This window comes from Triticum aestivum, chromosome 5B (genome assembly GCF_018294505.1).
Source record: "Triticum aestivum cultivar Chinese Spring chromosome 5B, IWGSC CS RefSeq v2.1, whole genome shotgun sequence".
Lineage (NCBI taxonomy): Eukaryota > Viridiplantae > Streptophyta > Magnoliopsida > Poales > Poaceae > Triticum > Triticum aestivum.
Genome location: NC_057807.1, coordinates 439,099,632 through 439,119,338, shown reverse-complemented (window position 1 = coordinate 439,119,338; position 19,707 = coordinate 439,099,632). Strand labels below are relative to the sequence as shown.

Here is a 19,707-nt window from a genome sequence, read left to right as displayed (position 1 = left end):
ACATCCATTTGATATAAGATGATATCATGATGATTAGCATAAGCAAGTAATATGCGAATAGCCTCAAGTCTAGCAACAGGTGCAAAAGTTTCATCGAAATCAATTCCTTCAACCTGTGTGTAGCCTTGAGCTATCAGTCGTGCCTTATTCCTTACCACAAGGCCATTTTCATCTTGCTTGTTGCGGTAGATCCACTTTGTGCCAATGATATTATGCTTGCGAGGATCTGGATGTTTGACCAGTTCCCAGACATTGTTGAGCTCAAACTGATGTAATTCTTCTTGCATAGCCTGAATCCACTCCGGCTCCAAAAATGCTTCATCTACCTTAGTGGGCTCTGTCATAGAGACAAAAGCATAGTGCCCACAAAAGTTAGATAAATGTGAAGCTTTTGAGCGTGTGAGAGGACCTGGCGCTTCAATGTCATTGATGATCTTGTCAACTTGTACTTCTTTTGCAACGCGAGGATGAGCTGATTGTCGTCGAGGTATTTGATCATTTTCCTCAGCACCATTGTCTTCAACATTATTTTCAGGTGCGTCAGCTCAACGTTCTTCGCGTACTGGAATGAATTCTTCAGCAAATTCTTCAGTAGGAATGACATCCTCAGTTGCCTTGAACTTGATAGAATCCTCAGGTGCTGGTTCATCTAACACAGAAGGTAGGTGCTCTCTTTGCGAGCCATTAGTTTCATCGAACCGCACATCTACAGTTTCAACAATCTTGTGAAGAGCGATGTTGAAGACTCTGTAGGTGTGCGAGTCCTTTCCGTAACCAAGCATAAAACCTTCATGTGCTTTCGGTGCAAATTTAGAATTGTGATGAGGATCTCTAATCCAACATTTAGCACCGAAGACTTTGAAATAACTCACATTGGGTTTTTGTCAGTGAGGAGTTCATAGGCCGTCTTCTTGAAGAATTTGTGAAGATATACTCTGTTGATGATGTGGCACGCAATATCAATTGCATCAATCCAAAAACGATGAGGCATTTTGTATTCATCAAGCATAGTGCAAGCCATCTCAACAAGAGTTCTGTTCTTGCGCTCCACGACGCCATTTTGCTGAGGAGTATAAGGAGTAGATAACTCATGAGTAATACCAAGTTCATCAAGATAGTCATCAAGACCAGAATTCTTAAACTCAGTTCCATTGTCACTTCTGATGTGCTTGATTTTCACACCAAAGTTGGTTGAAGCCCTCGAGGAAAAACGTTTGAAGACTTCCTGCACTTCATGTTTGTAAGTAACAATGTGTACCCATGTATATCGAGAGTAATCATCAACAATGACAAAACCATATAGAGATGCAACATTAGAGACTGCTGAGTAATGATTAGGTCCGAAGAGGTCCATGTGAAGCAATTCGAATGGACGAGTAGTGGTCATGATAGTCTTTGCTGGATGCTTGGCCTTGGTCATTTTTCCAGCTTCACAGGCTCCGCATAAGTGATCCTTAAGGAATTTGACATTCTCAATGCCAATGACATGCTTCTTCTTCGCAAGCGTGTGCAAATTCCTCATGCCTGCGTGACCAAGTCGTCGATGCCATAGCCAGCCTTCTGAAGCTTTTGTAAGTAGACACACGGCTGGTTGTGGTCCTGTAGAGAAATTAACAATATACAAATCTCCTCTCCTAAAGCCTTCGAAGACTTTGGAATTGTCAGCTTCCATAATCACAACACAGCGATACTTGCCAAAGACAACAACCATATCAAGATCGCAAAGCATTGAGACTGACATGAGGTTGTATCCTAAGGACTCAACAAGCATGACTTTGTCCATGTGTTTATCCTTAGAGATCGCAACCTTACCAAGACCCAATACCTGACTTTTGCCTTTGTCAGCAAAGATGATATGCTTCAGATGTGACGGTGATAAGGGAGCATCCATCAAAAGATTCTTGTCACCAGTCATGTGATTTGTACATCCACTATCGAGGACCCATTCAGTGGTTTTGGGTTGATCATCCTGCAGATGAATTAGTGTAACTTACAATCTCATATGCTTCATCAGTGAAGAATATGATATCAAGTTCATCAGATGAATTTCATCAAGCGGTAAACAGATATAGCAGTATGAGGACGTGTGAAATGAAAGTTCATTTCATCATGGTTAACCTGCGTCCTTTCAGGCATTTTTGTCAGGTCCCCAGCAAATTCTTCAGACGTTAAGGCACGTCTGAAGACCTGACCCTGCATAAGAGATTAGTTCTTTTTCTTCACCACCCACATCTGAAGGGGTGGCAAAGAGTTCATCACTCTGTGAGCACCATACGAGAATGGTGGCATAGAAGCCAAACCATTTCGTTTCACATAAGAGGGGTTAGGGTAAGCATATGAATAAGCAGAGAAATTCTTCGAGGACTTATGAACATAATGATTTGAAGAATAATGTGCATATTCGTAGCCCTTAGCTCTACCCTGTGAAACAGAGTTGTTAGCACGATGATAATCATATGAGGACTTTGATCCATTTGAGGAATTTGGTCCATATGAGGACTTGGATCCATATGAAGAATTAGGTCCATATGAAGAGTTTGTTCTGGGGTTCCTATTCTTCACAGGTGGTGTCATGAGAACATTCACCTGAAGACCTTCAACATAACTTTTGGGAACCCAGATTTTCTTCATAGGGGAACCATTCCTGCAGTTAGTCCCAACATATCTAGCAAATACTTCACCATTCTGATTTTTGGACAGTTTATAGTTGGAGTCAAATGACTCATCAGAAGAATGAGGAGATTCACATGTAAAGCCAGATAACTTGGATGGATCAACTGGAGGTCCCTTTGCAGCAACCCATGAGGTTTTGGGGTACTGCTCAGGCTTTCAATATGTTCCATCAGCATTAAGTTTCCTCTCAAAGGCAATACCCTCTTTCCTAGGGTTTCTGTTGAGGATCTGCTTTTTGAGTACATCACAAAGAATCTGATGCCCTTTGAGGCTTTTGTACATGCCTGTCGTGTACAGTTCCTTCAGCCCTGCATCGTTAGTGATACTAGCAATGTCCTCAGATGAGGAATTAGTGATAGCTGAGGCAGGTGAAGAATTTGTAGCAGTTGAAGCATTTGAACATTCAGGTGAAGAATTAGCAGATTCACGTTCAATGCACTTTAAGCATGGAGGAACAAATTCTTCCTGAGAAGTGCTGATTTGTTGAGCAAGTAATGAATCGCGCTCCTTCTGAAGATCTTCATAACTCACTCTTAGCTTCTCAAGATCTTGCTTTCTTTGAAGAAATTCATAAGAAAGTTTCTCATGATCAGATAAGAGAGTGTTATGATGACTTTGAAGGTTATCAAACCTAGACTGAAGTCTCTGAAGATTTTTAGTCAGGGCTTTAGTGCGATCCATTTCTTCACCCAATATATCATCACTTTTGTCTAGCATATTTTGAACCTTTTCAAAAGCCCTTTGTTGTTTTACAGCAATCTTTGCAAGTTTAGAGTAGCTGGTCTTGAGATTCTCATCAGATTCATTTTCACTAGATTCAGAGGAGGTGTATTTGAGTACCTTTGCACCTTTTGCCATGAAGCAATAGGTGGGAGCGTAGTCATCATTATCTTCATCAGGCTTGTCGGTGGGGTCAGTTTCTTCAGTGTTGAAGATGGACTTGCTAACGAAAGCAGTAGCGAAGGCCAGACTCGCCACACCAGATTCAGATTCTTCAGATGCCTCCTCTTCCTCATTTTCCTCAGATTTAGCTTCAGAGTCCATTTCCTTGCCAATGAATGCCCGAGCCTTCTTGGAGCTGCTCTGCTTGTGAGATGAAGACTTCGAGGATTTTGATGACGAAGATTTTGACGATTTCTTCTTCTTCTTCGCATCATCAGAACTGTAATCCTTGTATTTCTTCTTCTTCAATTCCTTTTCCCACTGAGGACAAGAATATAATGACCAGATTTCTTGCATTTGTGGCACAGTCTTCTCTTATAGTCACTTGATGAGGAATCACTGCTTCTTGAGGATTTTCCAAAGCGACCACGTCTTGAGAACTTCTGGAATTTCTTCACGAGCAGTGCTAGCTCCTGGCTCAATTCTTCAGGATCACCAAGGCTACTACCAGAGTCCTCACATTCAGACTCAGACACAACCTTGGCCTTCAGGGCACGTGGTTTGCCGTAGCTCGAACCATAGAGATCTCTCTTTTCAGCAAGCTGGAACTCGTGAGTATTTAGCCTTTCGAGGATATCGGCAGGATCAAGAGACTTGTAGTCAGCCCGTTCTTGTATCATCAGACCAAGAGTATCAAATGAGGAATCAAGTGATCTCAACAGTTTCTTCACCACCTCATGGTCAGTGATGTCAGTGGCACCAAGGGCTTGAAGCTCATTTGAGATGTCAGTGAGGCGATCAAAGGTTTGTTGGACACTTTCATTGTCGAGTCTTTGGAAGCGGTTGAAGAGATTCCGAAGAACATCAACTCGAGAGTCACGCCGAGTTGAGACTCCTTTATTTACTTTGGACAGCCTATCCCAGATAAGCTTAGCAGTTTCCAAAGCACTCACTCTTCCATATTGTCCTTTACTCAGATGGCCACATATGATATTCTTCTCTTGAGAATCGAGTTGCTTGAATCTCTTCACATCGGTAGCGTTCAGTGAGGGTGAGACAGAGGGAACACCATTTTCCACAACATACCAGAGATCGTTGTCAATAGCCTCGAGATGCATTCGCATCTTGTTTTTCCAGTAGGGGTAGTCCGTCCCATCAAAGGTAGGACACCCAGCCGAGACCTTGATCATACCTGCGGTCGACATAACTAAAACTCCAGGCGGTTAAACCAAAATCACACAGAACAAGGGAGTACCTTGCTCTGATACCAATTGAAAGTGCGTTATGTCGACTAGAGGGGGGTGAATAGGCGATTTTATGAATTCTTCACTGAGGAATTTGCCGGTGAGGAAATTCCTTAGCGAAGAACTATTAGCAGCGGAATAAGTACTTAGAAGTAAGCATAACAGAATACAAGCATGGTCATCATGATGAAATGAAGACTAGCACAGAGTACAGAAAGCGTAATCACAGGATAACACAAGATGAAGACAAACAGACTGAAGAAATTGAACTGAGGAAATTGAGAAAGTCTTCAGTCAAAGTCTTCAAACACAGATATGAACAAACACTCAACACAGTAATGAGGAAATGAAAGGGTTGAGGAAATAGAACCAGTAGGTTGGTGAAGATAATAATTTGGTAGACCAGTTCCAACTGCTGTCTCAGTTGTACGTCTGGTTGGAGCGGCTGAGTATTTAAACTCAAGGACACACAGTCCCGGACACCCAGTCGCTGAGCACGCAGCTCAGGACACCCAGTCCTCACCGTATTCTCCTTGAACTAAGGTCACGCAGACCTCGTCCAATCACTCATGGTAAGTCTTTAGGCGACTTCCAAACCTTCACAGACTTGGTCACTCGGCGATCCACAATTCCTCTTGGATGCTCTAGACCTTGACGCCTAACCGTCTGGAAGAAGCACAGTCTTCAAAGGTAACAAGCGTCGGATCCACGCAGGATCAATTTCTTCAGTGATGCTCAATCACTTTGGGTTTGTAGGGGTTTGGTTTTGGGTTTTCCTCACTTGATGATTTTCGCTCAAAGTCCTCGGAGGATGGGTTGCTCTCAAATGACAAGTGTCAAGTTCTCTCGGAGCAGCCAACCAGCTAGTGGTTGTAGGGGGCGGCTATTTATAGCCTAGGGAGCAGCCCGACATGATAAGACATAAATGCCCCTCAATGATATGACCGTTAGGTGGATAAGATATTTTGAGACAGCTGGCGCGCAGCACAGCAACGGTCGGAAATTTGACTCTCAAATTCCTCAAGGCTATCATGTTCCTCACTGTGTAGGTAATTCGTACTGGCGAATTCCTAACTCCTCAGTCAGAACAAATTCATCAGTGACCAGAAGAACTTCGTCTCTGTCACTGAAGAAAGTGACTGAACTGTATGAGATTTCCAAAGGCTTCACTCGAAGGGATTGGTAGGTGTAGGATTTTGAGTTGAGCATCACATGGAAATTTTTCCTTAGTATTTCCTCGACCCCCTTTAACAGTACGGTGTTTCCTATGACTCAAGAAAGAGAAAACGAAACTACGAAAACAATAGTCTTCACACTTCATGTTCCACAAATGAATACCAAGTCTTCAAGGTCACACCAATTTCTTCACTTTCAAAGTCTTCAGAAAGTCTTCAGAATATCAAAGTCTTCAGTTGAAGAACTTCATTTTTAGGGGTCGACTTTCTCTGTAAATATCAAACTCCTCATAGACTTATAGACCTGTGTACACTCACGAACGCATTAGTCCCTTAACCTATAAGTCTTCAATACACGAAAATCACTAAGGGGCACTAGATGCACTTACAGGCGCCCGTCCACGGCCGCGCTGACGAGCTCGTCGCCAACACAGGTGCATGCTCTTCAGTATGTAACTGACCTCACCCGAAAGCCTTGCCAATCTGCATATGGATCGTCCAATGCTTTAGTTACAAGTAATATGAACACAAATAAAGACACACCCAGAAAGAGACCTAGATGAATGGCATTACCAACTACTACATCATGTTGCATTATTCCTTCAGGTACTGTTGTATGATAACATTCTTGACATTCACAGGGTTAAAGGACTGTATGGTCCCGACCACTCCCGACGGGACGCTCACCCCGTGCCAGGATATAAGCAACACCCAACACTTGGGTGATGATCAGTACCCAAGCACTCGATTCAGTTTTGTTGCTCAAATATTGAATTGTGTCATTGATTGCAGACCCTAAAGAAGTAAAAAGGGCAGAGGGATAGAGAGCAGTATGCACAAAATAGGGACGTGATTAATAAGAGACGGCGTGAGGTCTATAAACAGAAGAAAATTGCCGCAGCCGATATCAATGGGGCACACACCCAGCTGGCTGTATCACAAGGTAATGATGATCAACTTCATGATATATGGCACAGTTTTATTGCTATATAATGATCTATGATCTGTTCTTCTAGACCGTAATGAGATAAAGAATCAAATGGAAAGGGAGCGGTATGCGCAAAATAGAGAGGACATTTTAAAGCGACAACGTCCAACCCGCGAGCAAAATAAGCATATTGCTGCCGTCCTTGATGGCAGTAACATTGTAACACAGGTGTCGGCTACCGGACAATCGGCAGTCACACAACTGCAGAACATAACATGTGCAGGTGGTGCAGTCACTGGATTGTTGCTCAACTGCTAAACTGTGTCATGAATTGCAGAGCCTAACGAAATAAAAAGGCAAAGGGATAGAGAGCGGTACTGTAGTTGGTCCTATCCTGAATCTCTCATCAAGGCAGAGATGAGTGGACGTTCCAAAAGCACTTCTACGGTTTGTAGTTAGTCCTACCACCCCATCTTCTCAAATAAGATTGTTTTTCTTTTTATTTGTGGCTTGTGATGCTAATACTTTTTCATTTGTTGGTGCCACAGCTAAAAGACTGGATGATTTATCAAATATGCATCCAAGCACATGGAATTAAAATCCGGTAAGTGGAATGCTCTAAATGTTACAACAGTTTTCATTTTTCTGTATATAAATGAGGTCATCTTCTATTATAAAATTTTCATATTAGATGGCTGCAGGATAAGTATTGCATCATAAACAAAAATAGGAAAGTAAATGTATAGGCTCGGAAACAGTTTGGATTTTACAAGAGAAGATCTACTAAAGTACATTCAGGTAGAATCAATTGCAGAGCTAGGATTTGCAAGCAGGTTTGTCCTCATCTAAAAAAAATCCCTATATCCCTCCCGGTTTGAACAGATTATGTGCAAACTTTATATATATGTATGTGCTCATCAGTGAAATGTCTCAAACTATGCTTTGATGTGAGACCAGTCAAACACTTACACAGTGTAATTACATAAACATGTTGCCATATGCAGAGTGTAAATGTAGGTTTACTAGTAAACGCCAAACTAAGACCTAAAAAGTACTATATCAGGACCAGATTTAAATAGGTTTTAAGATAGCCAAAGTGTACCGTACAGTCACACATACTTTGTCGTACACTTTTTTTTGGACAGTACAGTCATACATTCTTGTCCGTACAGGCAATTCCAAAAACTCTCCTGTACGGAGAAGAGCAAGTATAGGCAACAAAAGTTGAGTAATTTTAGTCAGAGTCCGAAGTCACGCAATCATGCTTAAGGCACGAGAATATCTGCAGAGTCTTAGCAGGGTACATTTGGTATGCTGGTCTTCTGAGCCAAATGTGATTTTGAGCTCTTAACAAGGTGCATTTTGTAAGCTATTTATTCTTATTTTTAACTGCATAGCATTATGAAAACAGGATGACATATAAGAACTGAAATATGAAACCCATGCATTGGACTACCTTAATACACCCTTAAGTCATTTCAGGTAAAGAGAAGCTTCGATGTATCACCGAGTCGAACCAATACATTCAACAAATAACTGGTATACTCGGAAATTAAGTGAGTAAGTACCTGATCATTCTGACCGAACAAAATCCAAGACTATCATGAAGTAAAACTGTCAAGTACTTCTTCTGTACAACGCTCAAAAGCTTCGGGTTGATGTATATGGCAGGCAGGTATGCCTCCCCATTCACATCTTTCTGTTTATCCAGAGTTCCAAAAATTTATGATGGAACAAATTCGACGACTCTTCCATGGTCTTCAATATCCATTCCTTGTATGCCTGCAAAAGCACTGATGTTATAACCGGGAGTCCGGGACAAGAAGAAATACATCTAGAAGGTTGTGCTATATCAATTATTCATTCTTTAACCTGTCTCTTCGCTTTGCTATAAATCTCGGATTTGGAAAGTTAACCATAAATTTTCTAAAAACATGCTTCCGTCTTTTCAGAAGAAGTAAATTTCTTTGGCAGGATCAAGCCAAATCAACCTCATCTGTCTTGGTCCCTAGCTCCTGACAATGCCCCTAGCCACCCAGAATTCAAATCCACCAATCAATCAACTTTATGACAACATGGTTGCCTCAAGAATATTAACTAACTAGAATCTCCACTCATAACAGTTGTTGCAGCAAAGTTAAGAACGTCTAATCGAACAGCTTACTCCAACTTCTATTTTTTTCCTCCCCGATTCTAAAGCGACTCTCATACTTAAACCTAAGATACTGAGCTACATATGTACTGTACAGTGATGAATAGCAACTAGGAATCAGCAAAAGTGTTTCGCAAAAAAAAAAGGAATTAGCAAAAGTGGGGAATGGGGAGTACCTCAAATCAGAACTAAGAATATATGAAAGCTGGAGTGGGGAATAGATCATCAACCGGCGCCGGCTTGCAGTTGCAGGGGACCAGCCACCGCGGCACTACTGCCGCACCTGGGCAGGGCAGGGCACAGCACAGCCGCACGCATAGGGTGGTGGGAGCCGACGACGAGCAGACGCTCCAAGCGTCGGGCGAGCGAGACGGAGAGGAAGGCACGGAGCCGGGCCGCAGAGCTCCGGATGCATGATTGCCACGGCTGCCGATCTGGTGGAGACGAGTCCCGCGCCTCCGCGTCGGCCTTCGTCCACGCCTAGCACTGGGTCAGCCAGCGAACATGCCGAGATCGAGCGGATCCTCGGGCACTTCAGAGACCGATTCGACGAGGAAGTGCGGAGAAGAGTGGGGAGAGGGGGTGCGAGACCTCACGTCGGCTGTGGAGACGAAGAGGAGGGGCGACCTGAGGAGGTAGAGAGAGAGTTGTGGGCTTGTGGCCACAGGGAGAAGTGGGGAGACAGTGAAGTGATAAGGGCAGTGAAGGTAGGTGACGAGGTGAGGAGAACTGAGAGGAAGAGTCAGGTGTTCCTTTTTTTTCTTAGTTTTTTTCGGTTCTTTTCTTTTTTGAGTTGGTTTTTAGCCCTTTTGGTGAAGTCGTAATTACAGATGTAGCATTGGGCGTTGTCCAATTCAATTTTTAATCAAAGTAGCCTTTTTTGGTCATTTGGTTTGTTTTTAGGGTTGGACTTTGTACAATTCAGTTTGGCTGTGCGCGTGCGATTTTTCACAATGGGTTAAAAAAGGTGTTCAGTCACGATGATTTTGGAAGTTTTATAAAACTATTAAGATTTTTATTATATCAAATTTTGTAATCATGCAAGTCATCTTGTGGTCTTTGGATGTTAAATTTCATGGAGTAGGTAGATATTTTGTCCGACGCTTCTAAATAGATAAATTTTGCTATATAGAATGATCCATTGCCAACCATAGAAAGGTTATGATTTTAAATTTTGTCAAGTTCAGTTCAATTTTGATTATACTTACGTTTTCTCCAGCATTATTTTTGAGTTTTATGCCATGAATTTGTTTTTCCAGTTTTACAAGTATTTGCATCTGAACAATTGGCAGCGATTTTTTAAAGTGTTAAGGGTCATTGGCAAATATTTTATGATAATAACGCTTGGATAGGATTATTTAACACTAACACTTTTGTAACGTTTTCACTCTTTACAGAACCCAAGTGGCAACAAAAAAGGGGAGAGAAAACAAAAAAGTAAATTACTAAGTTATGCAATTGAATTTTAATGTTATATTGTGATTTATTTGTTGCATTACTTGTTTGGAATGGGGAGAAATAGATGAATTAAATGAGATTTCCACTTCCATATGTTTATTTTAACGATGAAAAAATAATATTATCTGATGTGCATAAGTATATGTTATTTTAGAATGTGTGACTAGCAAGATGCACGTGCATTGCATGGAACATCAAGATGCACGTGATTGATGGTCGGACTTAGCGGAGGCATGGGGATGAACGACGCTGGCAGCGGCCACCATGCCAGATTATTCCACAGGCTTCCTTTTTTTATTACTCAACAATGAAGTTGGGAGATAAGGATGAACGAGAGAGGTGTCGGCATCCTTTTGCAAAATTGTCATAGTTTGCTTTCTATCCGTCAGATATAGATCGGACGGTCTATATTGCAAGATGGCAGGTACACCATCATCCCCCAACTCGGGGTTTTATAAGAGCAGAGATAGAAAAAAAAATCGCTGCCATATGTTGCATGTAAAAGAGTATAATTTGTGCGTTAAAAGAAACGTGCGTTGTACGTGCACACTTACTAGTATCCATTAAGCTCATATTCTTTTTTGGGGAAACCTCATATTCTTTTAGTGGAACATGATAATGATGAACCAGCAAGATTTTTAAAATGCCCGTGACGACGCACTGGCGTTCTACTAGTTAAGTATAATTTCTTATACTTCTCTGTTAATATGGTGGTGGCCGCCGGCGCTGCCGAATCAGGTTGTCCACGTCGACGAATCAAATCTGGAGCTGGGCTTCCTCTTCCGCTTTGGCCTTGATGGGCCAGCCTCGCTCTCCTCTTCATTTCTCTGCTGCCAAACAAAGGATACTGTTCTAAGAAAAAGCATACAAATCTTTTTAAGAAAAATAGGTATGCAAATGCTGATCTACAATCTTGTAAAATGGCATGATTTGTAGTATTCAAATAGTTCTAAAACCAGGAAGGTCCCTGCTCTTTGCTGAAGTAAATTAACACATATGGTGCAGGGCTTCAACTTTATGTGTGTCTAATTTTGATGTTTCCAAGATGAATCAAAATATCTACTTCAAACTTTTAGCAGACTGCAGACCAGTGCTATGAATCTATTAATTGAATTTAAACTGAAAAGCACGTGTTACAAGAGTGAGTCCCATCATACTGATATACCCGAATAGCAAGAGATTAACTTACTTATTTAAGGGAAATGATGCTAGACTAGAAGGAAACAAGTAACAACAACAGGGAGGCTACTAGAGTAACTGGAAGCTAGTAGAGCCATCACAAACCTTTGCCTGGTCTGCCGCTGGGATCATCTTCTTGGTCTCACTACTGAAGGCGTCAGCTGCCTGGACTAAGACCTATAAATAATATGTCAATTTCACAACATCAGACAAACAGCAAACGATTCTGCTCAAAGAAGACCTCCACACCATACCTTCCATGGAGCATCCAAACTATCAACATGAGACTCCAGCATGTCCGTCACCCGCACCCAATTAAGCCGTCGGTGGGGGCTATCCTGCTACACTCACATCAGGCAGTTCTAATTAAGAATCCTCACTCCAAAATTAACTGAAAAATGTTGATCCAATGTGTAAAAATCTTGATAACTTTCAATTCGACGCGGAAGGATAAGTTTACCTGATCTGGTGGGGCAGGCAAGTTCAGACTGATGGCTGCGCCGATCACATGTGCCATTTCCTGCCAACAAGGGTTATTACAGTGTGTCACACTCAAATCTTCAACAGTAATGAAACATATACTACTGTACTATATAGGTTAATAATAAGGGAAGTGCAGCTATCATACATGCATCCTTTGCTGAATCCGATGGCCTGATCTCCACAGCTCCTCTATCTTAGAACGGTCATGTTCCCACGCCTCCCACTTCTTCAATTTCCAACCCTCTTTTCTCTTTCGCGTGCGCACCATACCGGCCTTCTTGTATGCATCCAACCGAACAAGTGACTTCACACACATATAGGATTGCGTATTCTCGTAGCTGCGGGGGCTGGAATCTAACAGCTTCACCAACTTGGTATCGTCAATCGTAAATCGCTGGCTTGTCAATTCATGGCAATATATGCCACCATTACGACTATGCATGATAATCTTATCCTCGTAGATGAAATGCGGTCCAAGAACGCTAAGTGCTGGTAACTCAATACTATACTTCTGGGTCCAGCTTTTCTCTACCTTGTTGTCAAGTGTCCAGATATGCAGCTTCCTTGCGAGCACGGAATCTCTTCTGGCTTGAACAGCAGCCACAGACACCTTGGAATCTATCTCGGTGATCCAGTAACAGAACGGATTAGCAAATGCAGGATCCGCAAAATCAACTTTGGGCAACCGTATTATTTCTAGACATTCATCTCTGAGATCAAAGGATATAACGGCCCGTCGCCAGTTGCTTTCTTTGTCATGGGTTAGCCAGTACATTGCTCCGTCAACATTGACAACTCCACTTTGTTTCACACAGTACAGGCTTACAACTTCTAGAGTTCTGACGTCCCTCCACTTGTCATCGCCTAGCGTGTAAACTTGAATGACACTGAAGGAACCACCAGCAGGATGGAGCTTCTGGCCCGGAAGAAAGTGCACGATCTTGTATTCATTTGTAGCTGGGCTGAAACCAAAGCTGTAGAACGAAGATTGATATTCCGTCGCGTACTTGACGGGTTTGGCTAGGTGCATACTTTCACCGGTAGCGAGGTTGGCTATCTTGATGGTTGAGTTACTCGAGTACAAGCAAACAAGGCCATTGCACGAAGCGCACAAGAAATCGTCAGGATCAATCACGGGCACATCCCGCGTCGATGGCGACCAGGCCTCATCAAAGAGGACTGCTTCGCTAGGGAAGGACTTGCCTGAAGCCCGGCCTCGTTGAAAAAATAAAAGGGGGCGAGGCCGCGCACGCCTGAGGTGTGCCATGGTGAACTGCGGATCCCGGATGATGCCATCCCACTGCTTGCAGACACCACAGCACCTCAGCAGATCGCTCACTGGAAGCCTCACAAGTATCAGCTCGATGAGATCTTGCGGCAAGCTGGCCAGGCGTTTCTTCTTTGTTGGCTGCATCGCCATGGTTTCGGTCGAAGCCACAGTGAGAGCACTACCAGATCCTTCTGCAATCAAGAGTTTCACGGACTGGCAAGTCAAACGAATTCGGAGACTGGATAAACTCTGCAGAAAATACATGAAAGCAAGATCATTCAGAGGAGCTTTTAAACATCATGGGATCAAAACAGGAGGAGCTGAAGAAATCGCCATATGCTCTCAAACGTTATCCCTCTTTATATGACTACTCAAGAGGTTCGTCAAACAATCCATGATCCATAATCTTTGAATCTAATATAACTATATACCCAAATAAAAGAAATGGATGTACTGCTACCAAGTCATAGGGCGCCGCCAATAGTTCGTGCTGGACTGAATTTCATACATACGATTGGAGTTTTCCCTTGCAGGTTGCAACCCTAACGATCGATTTGTATTCCCTAGGGGATCAAGCAGGCGCGTGATGCGGAAGAAGCGCGGTTGCAGAAAACGTAGAGGAAGGGAAAACGAGATCCGGAGTTAGGGGAGGGGAGGGGAGGGGAGGGGAGACTCACGGGCGAATTCAGATGAGCTCCTCCGCCGGCGCCTTGGCCCCCGCGAGATGAGAGAAATAAAAGATGGGATCACGCCGCCGTTTCATCGAGAGGGAGCGCGGTATTTAACCGTCTGGGCCTGACTCGCAGAATTGGCCCGGTTTGAACCGGATACGCCTTCAATCGTGGGACTTTTTTCATCGTCAATTCAAAGAGTTTTCAGTCAAATCCTGTTATACCTAGTTTTCGCCGTGCCAAATTTCTTTTGAGAGCAGCAACTCCATTGAAGGTCAAGGTTTTCTTTGTGGCGAAGCTATGCGCGACAGACTTCCTCGGGCCGCAAACATTAAGAGAAGGCAAGGACCGAGTGATGGTTCATGAGGGCATTGGCTGTTCTCGGAACCCCAATTTGTTAGCGACTTACTAGTTGATTTGGTTTCTATCTTAGGTGGGGCTGTTTTGTTTGATGATGATTTGCAATAAAAAAAATTCAAATGTCCTTGGGGAGCATCCTCATTCACCCATTTGTACCGGCCTTGAGCAGTCGGTTCAGACTTGAGAGGCAATATGAAAGGTTTTGCTTTCATCCATAGATAGAAGATTATAGTGCAACTACAAGTTTCGCACTTCCAAGTACAGTACTCTGTAAATCTTCAATATATACTCGGTGGCAGGAGTTAGTCTGATCTTCAGATCAAATGGTCTTGCTGCCCCGCAGATTCTTCAACATCTCAAATTGACCAATATGTTTAAGTGCCATAAATATCAAGAATTCAAATGGAAACATGACAGCGCATAGATCACTGTTTTACAGGTGAAACAGCTAAACGTTCCCTCGGGGTACAAACAAACAAGAGTTGAACAACAGCCTGAGCGAGCTGAGAAGGATGTCATGATAAGCTCTCAAGTATCAAATCTTCACATCATCGCCCTCACTGCGATTCTGAGAAGAAATGCCAGCGTCTGAACTCGAGGCGCCGATCTGAAACATGAGTAGGGTTCAAATACAAGACAATACTTTCATCACAAGTCAGGGGGAGTGTAGAATTCACATTTGAGGAGAGCATAGCATAATTGTTTTCTTTTCCTCGAAAGAAAAAGGTGCATAGACTGTTTTACAATGTCATTAAATTTCAAATTCAAAGCTCAAAACAGAAAATGGGAAATGGAAATTTTGACGTTTACCAATCAATTAATCCATGCTTCATATACTGAATGTTCCTTAACTCCTCCTGTGCTAATATGTCTGCTATATAAGGGTGTAGGATGTCGAACAATTGTAAGTACCTCTCCACTACATTACTTGACAGCAACCAAAGTAACTTTTAATTCCATGCACAGCTATCATTATTCATTTAGTGTGCCAGCAAATGTGCAAGAATGGAACTGCAGACAATACCATCGATTCAAAGGTGGTAAAATCAATAGCTTGATAGGACCTATATTTATGCAAATCTGAAAATACAAGTTAAGGAAGGAATCGACACGCAAAGTATTTTGCAATCAAACCCAGTTCACAAATTTAGGGCGCCTATGTTAACCTCGATAAAAAAATATTTCTTATTGATGTAAAGTATGTTGACTGTGGGCTAGCTACGTAACAGCGTAATGAACACAATAACTAGACAACTTGCACAGTAAGGAAAAGGAACTAAAGTACACAAGTATGCATACATTAAAATATGGGATGGAAAAATAATTGTATTAGAGGGGAAGTCAATCACTTGTATGAAAGGAGATAATACAAGTACTTCGATTATATTCCAAAAGAAGCTAATTTGTCTATTTATTGCGGAAGAGATTAAAACAGATATAGGAGACAAGAACTAGTGAGCTATAACAGAAAGGAAAAACATGAATAAATTAGAGCAAATGTAAACCTTTACCTGATTTAATACAGCATTAACCATCATGCTAAAGATACTATGCCTTGCCTCCCTCGTAGCCTGTAGACAAGTTAACTTTATTAATACGCAAAAAAAACTTTATTAATTCGACATGTCTTAAGGAACAGTTGCATATGATCTGGCTTGTAAACTTGAAACACTATTACCTTCGTAATATTATTCCAATTCTCCATACGAACAAATAAATTTTCCCTATCCTGCTTCTGCGCCACACAATTAAGCCGCCGGAGGGGCCTTGGCTGCTGGAGTCTCATGCAAGAAATGTGTTGAAACAACAATAAGGGTACACTTAAAGAATAGTATTAAATATTCTACTTTTCAGATGATTGTCGACCATTCAAACTTAATATGAAAATAAAAGGTATGCTGACTTCCATTTAGATAAAGAAGTACCTGATCAGGAATGTTCGGAAATATTTGATTGATTTTCATGCCTATTTCCAGTTGAATTGTGTCATCCAATATACGTGGCAGCACATCATTGATCATCGTGCGATAGCATTGTGCATGTGCCTATCAAATAGCAATGCAGAAATTATTAAAATTTCCAACAAATTCTCATTAAGCTAAATTTGAATTCAGCCTACATACAGCTCCCACATGCTCGTCTCGATGAGTATCGGTCCATATTCTTTCATTCTCAGAGAGCTTGTGCTCCCACGCTTCCCACTTCTTCAATTCCCACACTCCCCGCTGTTTTGGCCTACGAACAATGCCAGCCTTCTTGTATACATCTAAGCGTATAAGTGACTTCACACAGATGTAGGATTGCATGTTGTCAGGCTTGTGGGGCCTGAAATCTAACAGCTTTGTCATCTTACACAATTTAGTATTGGAGTTGTCCCCAAGCAACTCATAGGAATATAGGTTACGGTCACGGCGTTGCAATATGGTCTTATCCCTATGAACCAAATTTGGACCCGGAATGTAATCAGGTGAGTACTGAATATTGTACTTCTGGCTCCACCTTTGCTCCGTTTTGTTCTCAAGTGTCCAAATTTGCAGCTTACCAACAAGCCTTCTGGGCTGAAAGGAACAGGTTTGAGCCGTTGCTATACATATCTTCCCATCAATCTCTCTAACCCAGTACCGACGAGGCCCATCACCTGCAGAGTCTTCGAGTACAGTTGCTGGCAGTTGTATCCGTGCAAAACTTTCTTCACCGAGATCAAAGGTAATAACTGCATGCTGCCAGCTAGCTACCATGTCTTCAGTTAGCCAGTACATTGTTCCACCAATATTAACTGCTCCAGAGTTTTTTAGACAGTTTAAACTTAGGGCTTCTGGAGTTTTAATATCTCTCCATTTGTCATCACCAAGTGTGTAAACTTGAACGACTCTGAATCTGCTATTATTATGGAGAGGGCGGCCCTCGACAGAATCACCAAGGAAGTGTATAATCTTGTATTCTTTTGTCACTGGGTGAAATCCAAAGTTATACAAGAAGAAGTAATCACCCCTTAAATTCTTTACAGGTTTATCAAGATGCAGGCATTCACCCGTTGCAAGGTTAGCTATCTTGAGTGTTGATGACTTTGTGTATAAGCAAAGAAGCCCGTTGCATGAACCACAAAGGGAATCACCAGGGCCAACCACTGGCACTGCACATGTCGACTGTGACCAGGTCTCATCAATCAGGATAGCATCAGCAGGATAGAGCTTTCCTGAGATCGACTCTTGTGGGAAGAATAGGAAAGCACATTGGGGCGCATCCTGGAGGTGAGAGGTGACAAACTGGGGATCTCGGATGATTTTGTGCCATTCCTTGCAGACACCAGTGCACCTCAACAAAGTGCTCACTGGAAGCTTAAAAAATATCCGCTCAATGAGTTCTCCTGGGAGACCGTTTATAATGTGTTCCTCGTCTTTTTGCTTCTTTGATTTGGTTTCCTCAGCCATCATCGTAAGCAATCTAGTCTCTTGAGGAAACTTAGATACCAAATTCTTCTGCAGAAACATTTAAAAACAATAGAGCAAACTGAGTAGAGGTTATGATTGAAGTAATTTGCAGGAAAATAACATGAAGTTTAGGTGAAGTTTAACAGATGTTTGAGTTTATCTTCTTAGAATTGGTAAAGAAGGAAATAAGCGGCAGGCCTTACAAATATGGAGCCCTGTATGACTATTGACTAATGACCACAAACAAATCAATATATGTATGATGCCTACAAAGTTGAAAAATCAAGCTAGCTTATTACTAAAAGCATGGTGAAATACATATCAATATGCATATATGAAACACAAAGCGAGTATGACACCGCTAAAACTCGCCATACAATTTTAGCCAAATGCCGCAAATGACTCTCCTCAACAATTATGTGCATCAACGCAACAACCAGACAACTTAGAAATAGTTTACATTGCGACACTGGACAAAACAAGCAGATAACGCATTTTTTGGCACTAGAAAAGACGTACGAACTCCAGAATCAAGCAGCAAAACTGCATCAGCGACAAATAGGACCGGTCATAGACAGCAATTTCTGCACCTTTTGTAAGTTTCAGTGGCTACAGTAGTATCCAAATGTCTAAACAGCTCTATGCTATATTCCGGCACCGCGGAACAGAAAATAAGGGTGTGTCTGATTGTTCACATTACTCCAGCCTGTATCGTATCTGGGATCCTGGCTGAGTTGATGCAAAGATAAGCTCAGATGTGTGTTTGGTGGCCTATATGCTTTGGGGCAGGCTGAGCAGAGATGTTGTTTGGTTGTTTCTATCTAAGGGTGTATGAGAGATGATGTATTTAGCAGATATTGTTTGGTAGGTTGCACCTAGCTGAAAAACTTCTGATCGATATGAGATGCAAGCTACCAACCAAGGTGCAAAGTGATATATACATAACACATCATCTTTGGCATCAAATTTAAATTATCATCAGTCCTCATGAGCAAACTAGTACAAGGCAAAATCCAAATGTGCTTATCAATTCCCATATTTTCTTTTAGAAGAATTCATATCCACCAATTTTGTGCCACTAGAAATACATTATCAACAAAAATATAATCACCATTTATTATATAGAACAACCATAACAAATCTGAGTGAGAGAAGCAAGCTAATTTTTTTTGGAGAGGAGGCCGGCTACCACCTCCCAACGGCGGCGGCGGAGAAGTAGAAGAGGGCTGGTGAGGTCCCATCCGGCTCCTGGATCTCGATGGCGGCAAAGGAGCAGAAGGAGGCGGCGGCGGCCCTCCTTCAGGGCGGCGGAGGCGAATCTGGGGACCGGTCGAAGGAGGAGGAGGCGGCGGCGGCGGCGGCGGCGGCGGCGAATCTTAGGCCGGACGGAGGGGATGGGAGGACCGGCGGTGGCAGCGGAGGCGGGCGTGGTGCGGGCGAGAGCAAATGTGGGGAACACAGGTTGGTTCGTTTTCTTTGCTTCTTTCGCTCTTTGTTTTTCGTTCATTTTTTATTTTATTTTGTTTATATTTGAAATATTTTAATTATATATTTATATTAGTTTAATTTGCATAGTTTCTAAAAAAATCATTGCGCATTAAAAATGTTCAATCTACAAAAGCGTTTCATGATTTTGGAAAAATATTTCGTACCATTAAAAAAGAAGCTCGTAACATTTGGAAAAAGGTAAGTAACACATAAAAAATGGTCCCCATGTTTTTAAAATTGTTCATGTCATTATGGAAAATGTTAAATGTGTGTTCAAAAAAATTTCAAAGTGAACTTGACAAATGTTCAACAT

General features: G+C 42.1%; 2 protein-coding genes across 8 annotated transcripts; both read right to left on the bottom strand.

Annotated features, from left to right (window-relative positions):
* Positions 1-11,069: 11,069 nt before the first annotated feature.
* On the bottom strand, positions 11,070-14,394 carry LOC123112320 (putative F-box protein At3g17500). Of its 4 annotated transcripts, none has more exons than XM_044533279.1 (6): positions 14,122-14,394; positions 12,320-13,693; positions 12,152-12,211; positions 11,946-12,029; positions 11,797-11,868; positions 11,070-11,342 (listed from the first exon to the last, which is right to left on the bottom strand). In XM_044533279.1, the coding sequence occupies exons 2-6, from the start codon at positions 13,592-13,594 to the stop codon at positions 11,247-11,249; spliced, it is 1,587 nt and encodes a 528-aa protein (XP_044389214.1). In that variant the 5' UTR covers positions 13,595-13,693; positions 14,122-14,394; the 3' UTR covers positions 11,070-11,246. The 4 variants fall into 4 exon arrangements, with proteins under 4 accessions (XP_044389214.1, XP_044389215.1, XP_044389212.1 ...); XM_044533280.1 differs by having other exon boundaries at positions 11,070-11,339; positions 14,122-14,391; XM_044533277.1 differs by having other exon boundaries at positions 11,946-12,032; positions 14,122-14,387.
* Positions 14,395-14,665: 271 nt separating this feature from the next.
* LOC123112319 (F-box protein At3g07870) lies at positions 14,666-19,377 on the bottom strand. Of its 4 annotated transcripts, none has more exons than XM_044533273.1 (6): positions 19,099-19,377; positions 16,599-17,954; positions 16,401-16,520; positions 16,154-16,249; positions 15,987-16,046; positions 14,666-15,082 (listed from the first exon to the last, which is right to left on the bottom strand). In XM_044533273.1, the coding sequence occupies exons 2-6, from the start codon at positions 17,907-17,909 to the stop codon at positions 15,011-15,013; spliced, it is 1,659 nt and encodes a 552-aa protein (XP_044389208.1). In that variant the 5' UTR covers positions 17,910-17,954; positions 19,099-19,377; the 3' UTR covers positions 14,666-15,010. The 4 variants fall into 4 exon arrangements, with proteins under 4 accessions (XP_044389208.1, XP_044389209.1, XP_044389210.1 ...); XM_044533274.1 differs by having other exon boundaries at positions 16,154-16,246; XM_044533275.1 differs by having other exon boundaries at positions 16,608-17,954.
* Between the last annotated feature and the right edge of the window lie 330 nt (positions 19,378-19,707).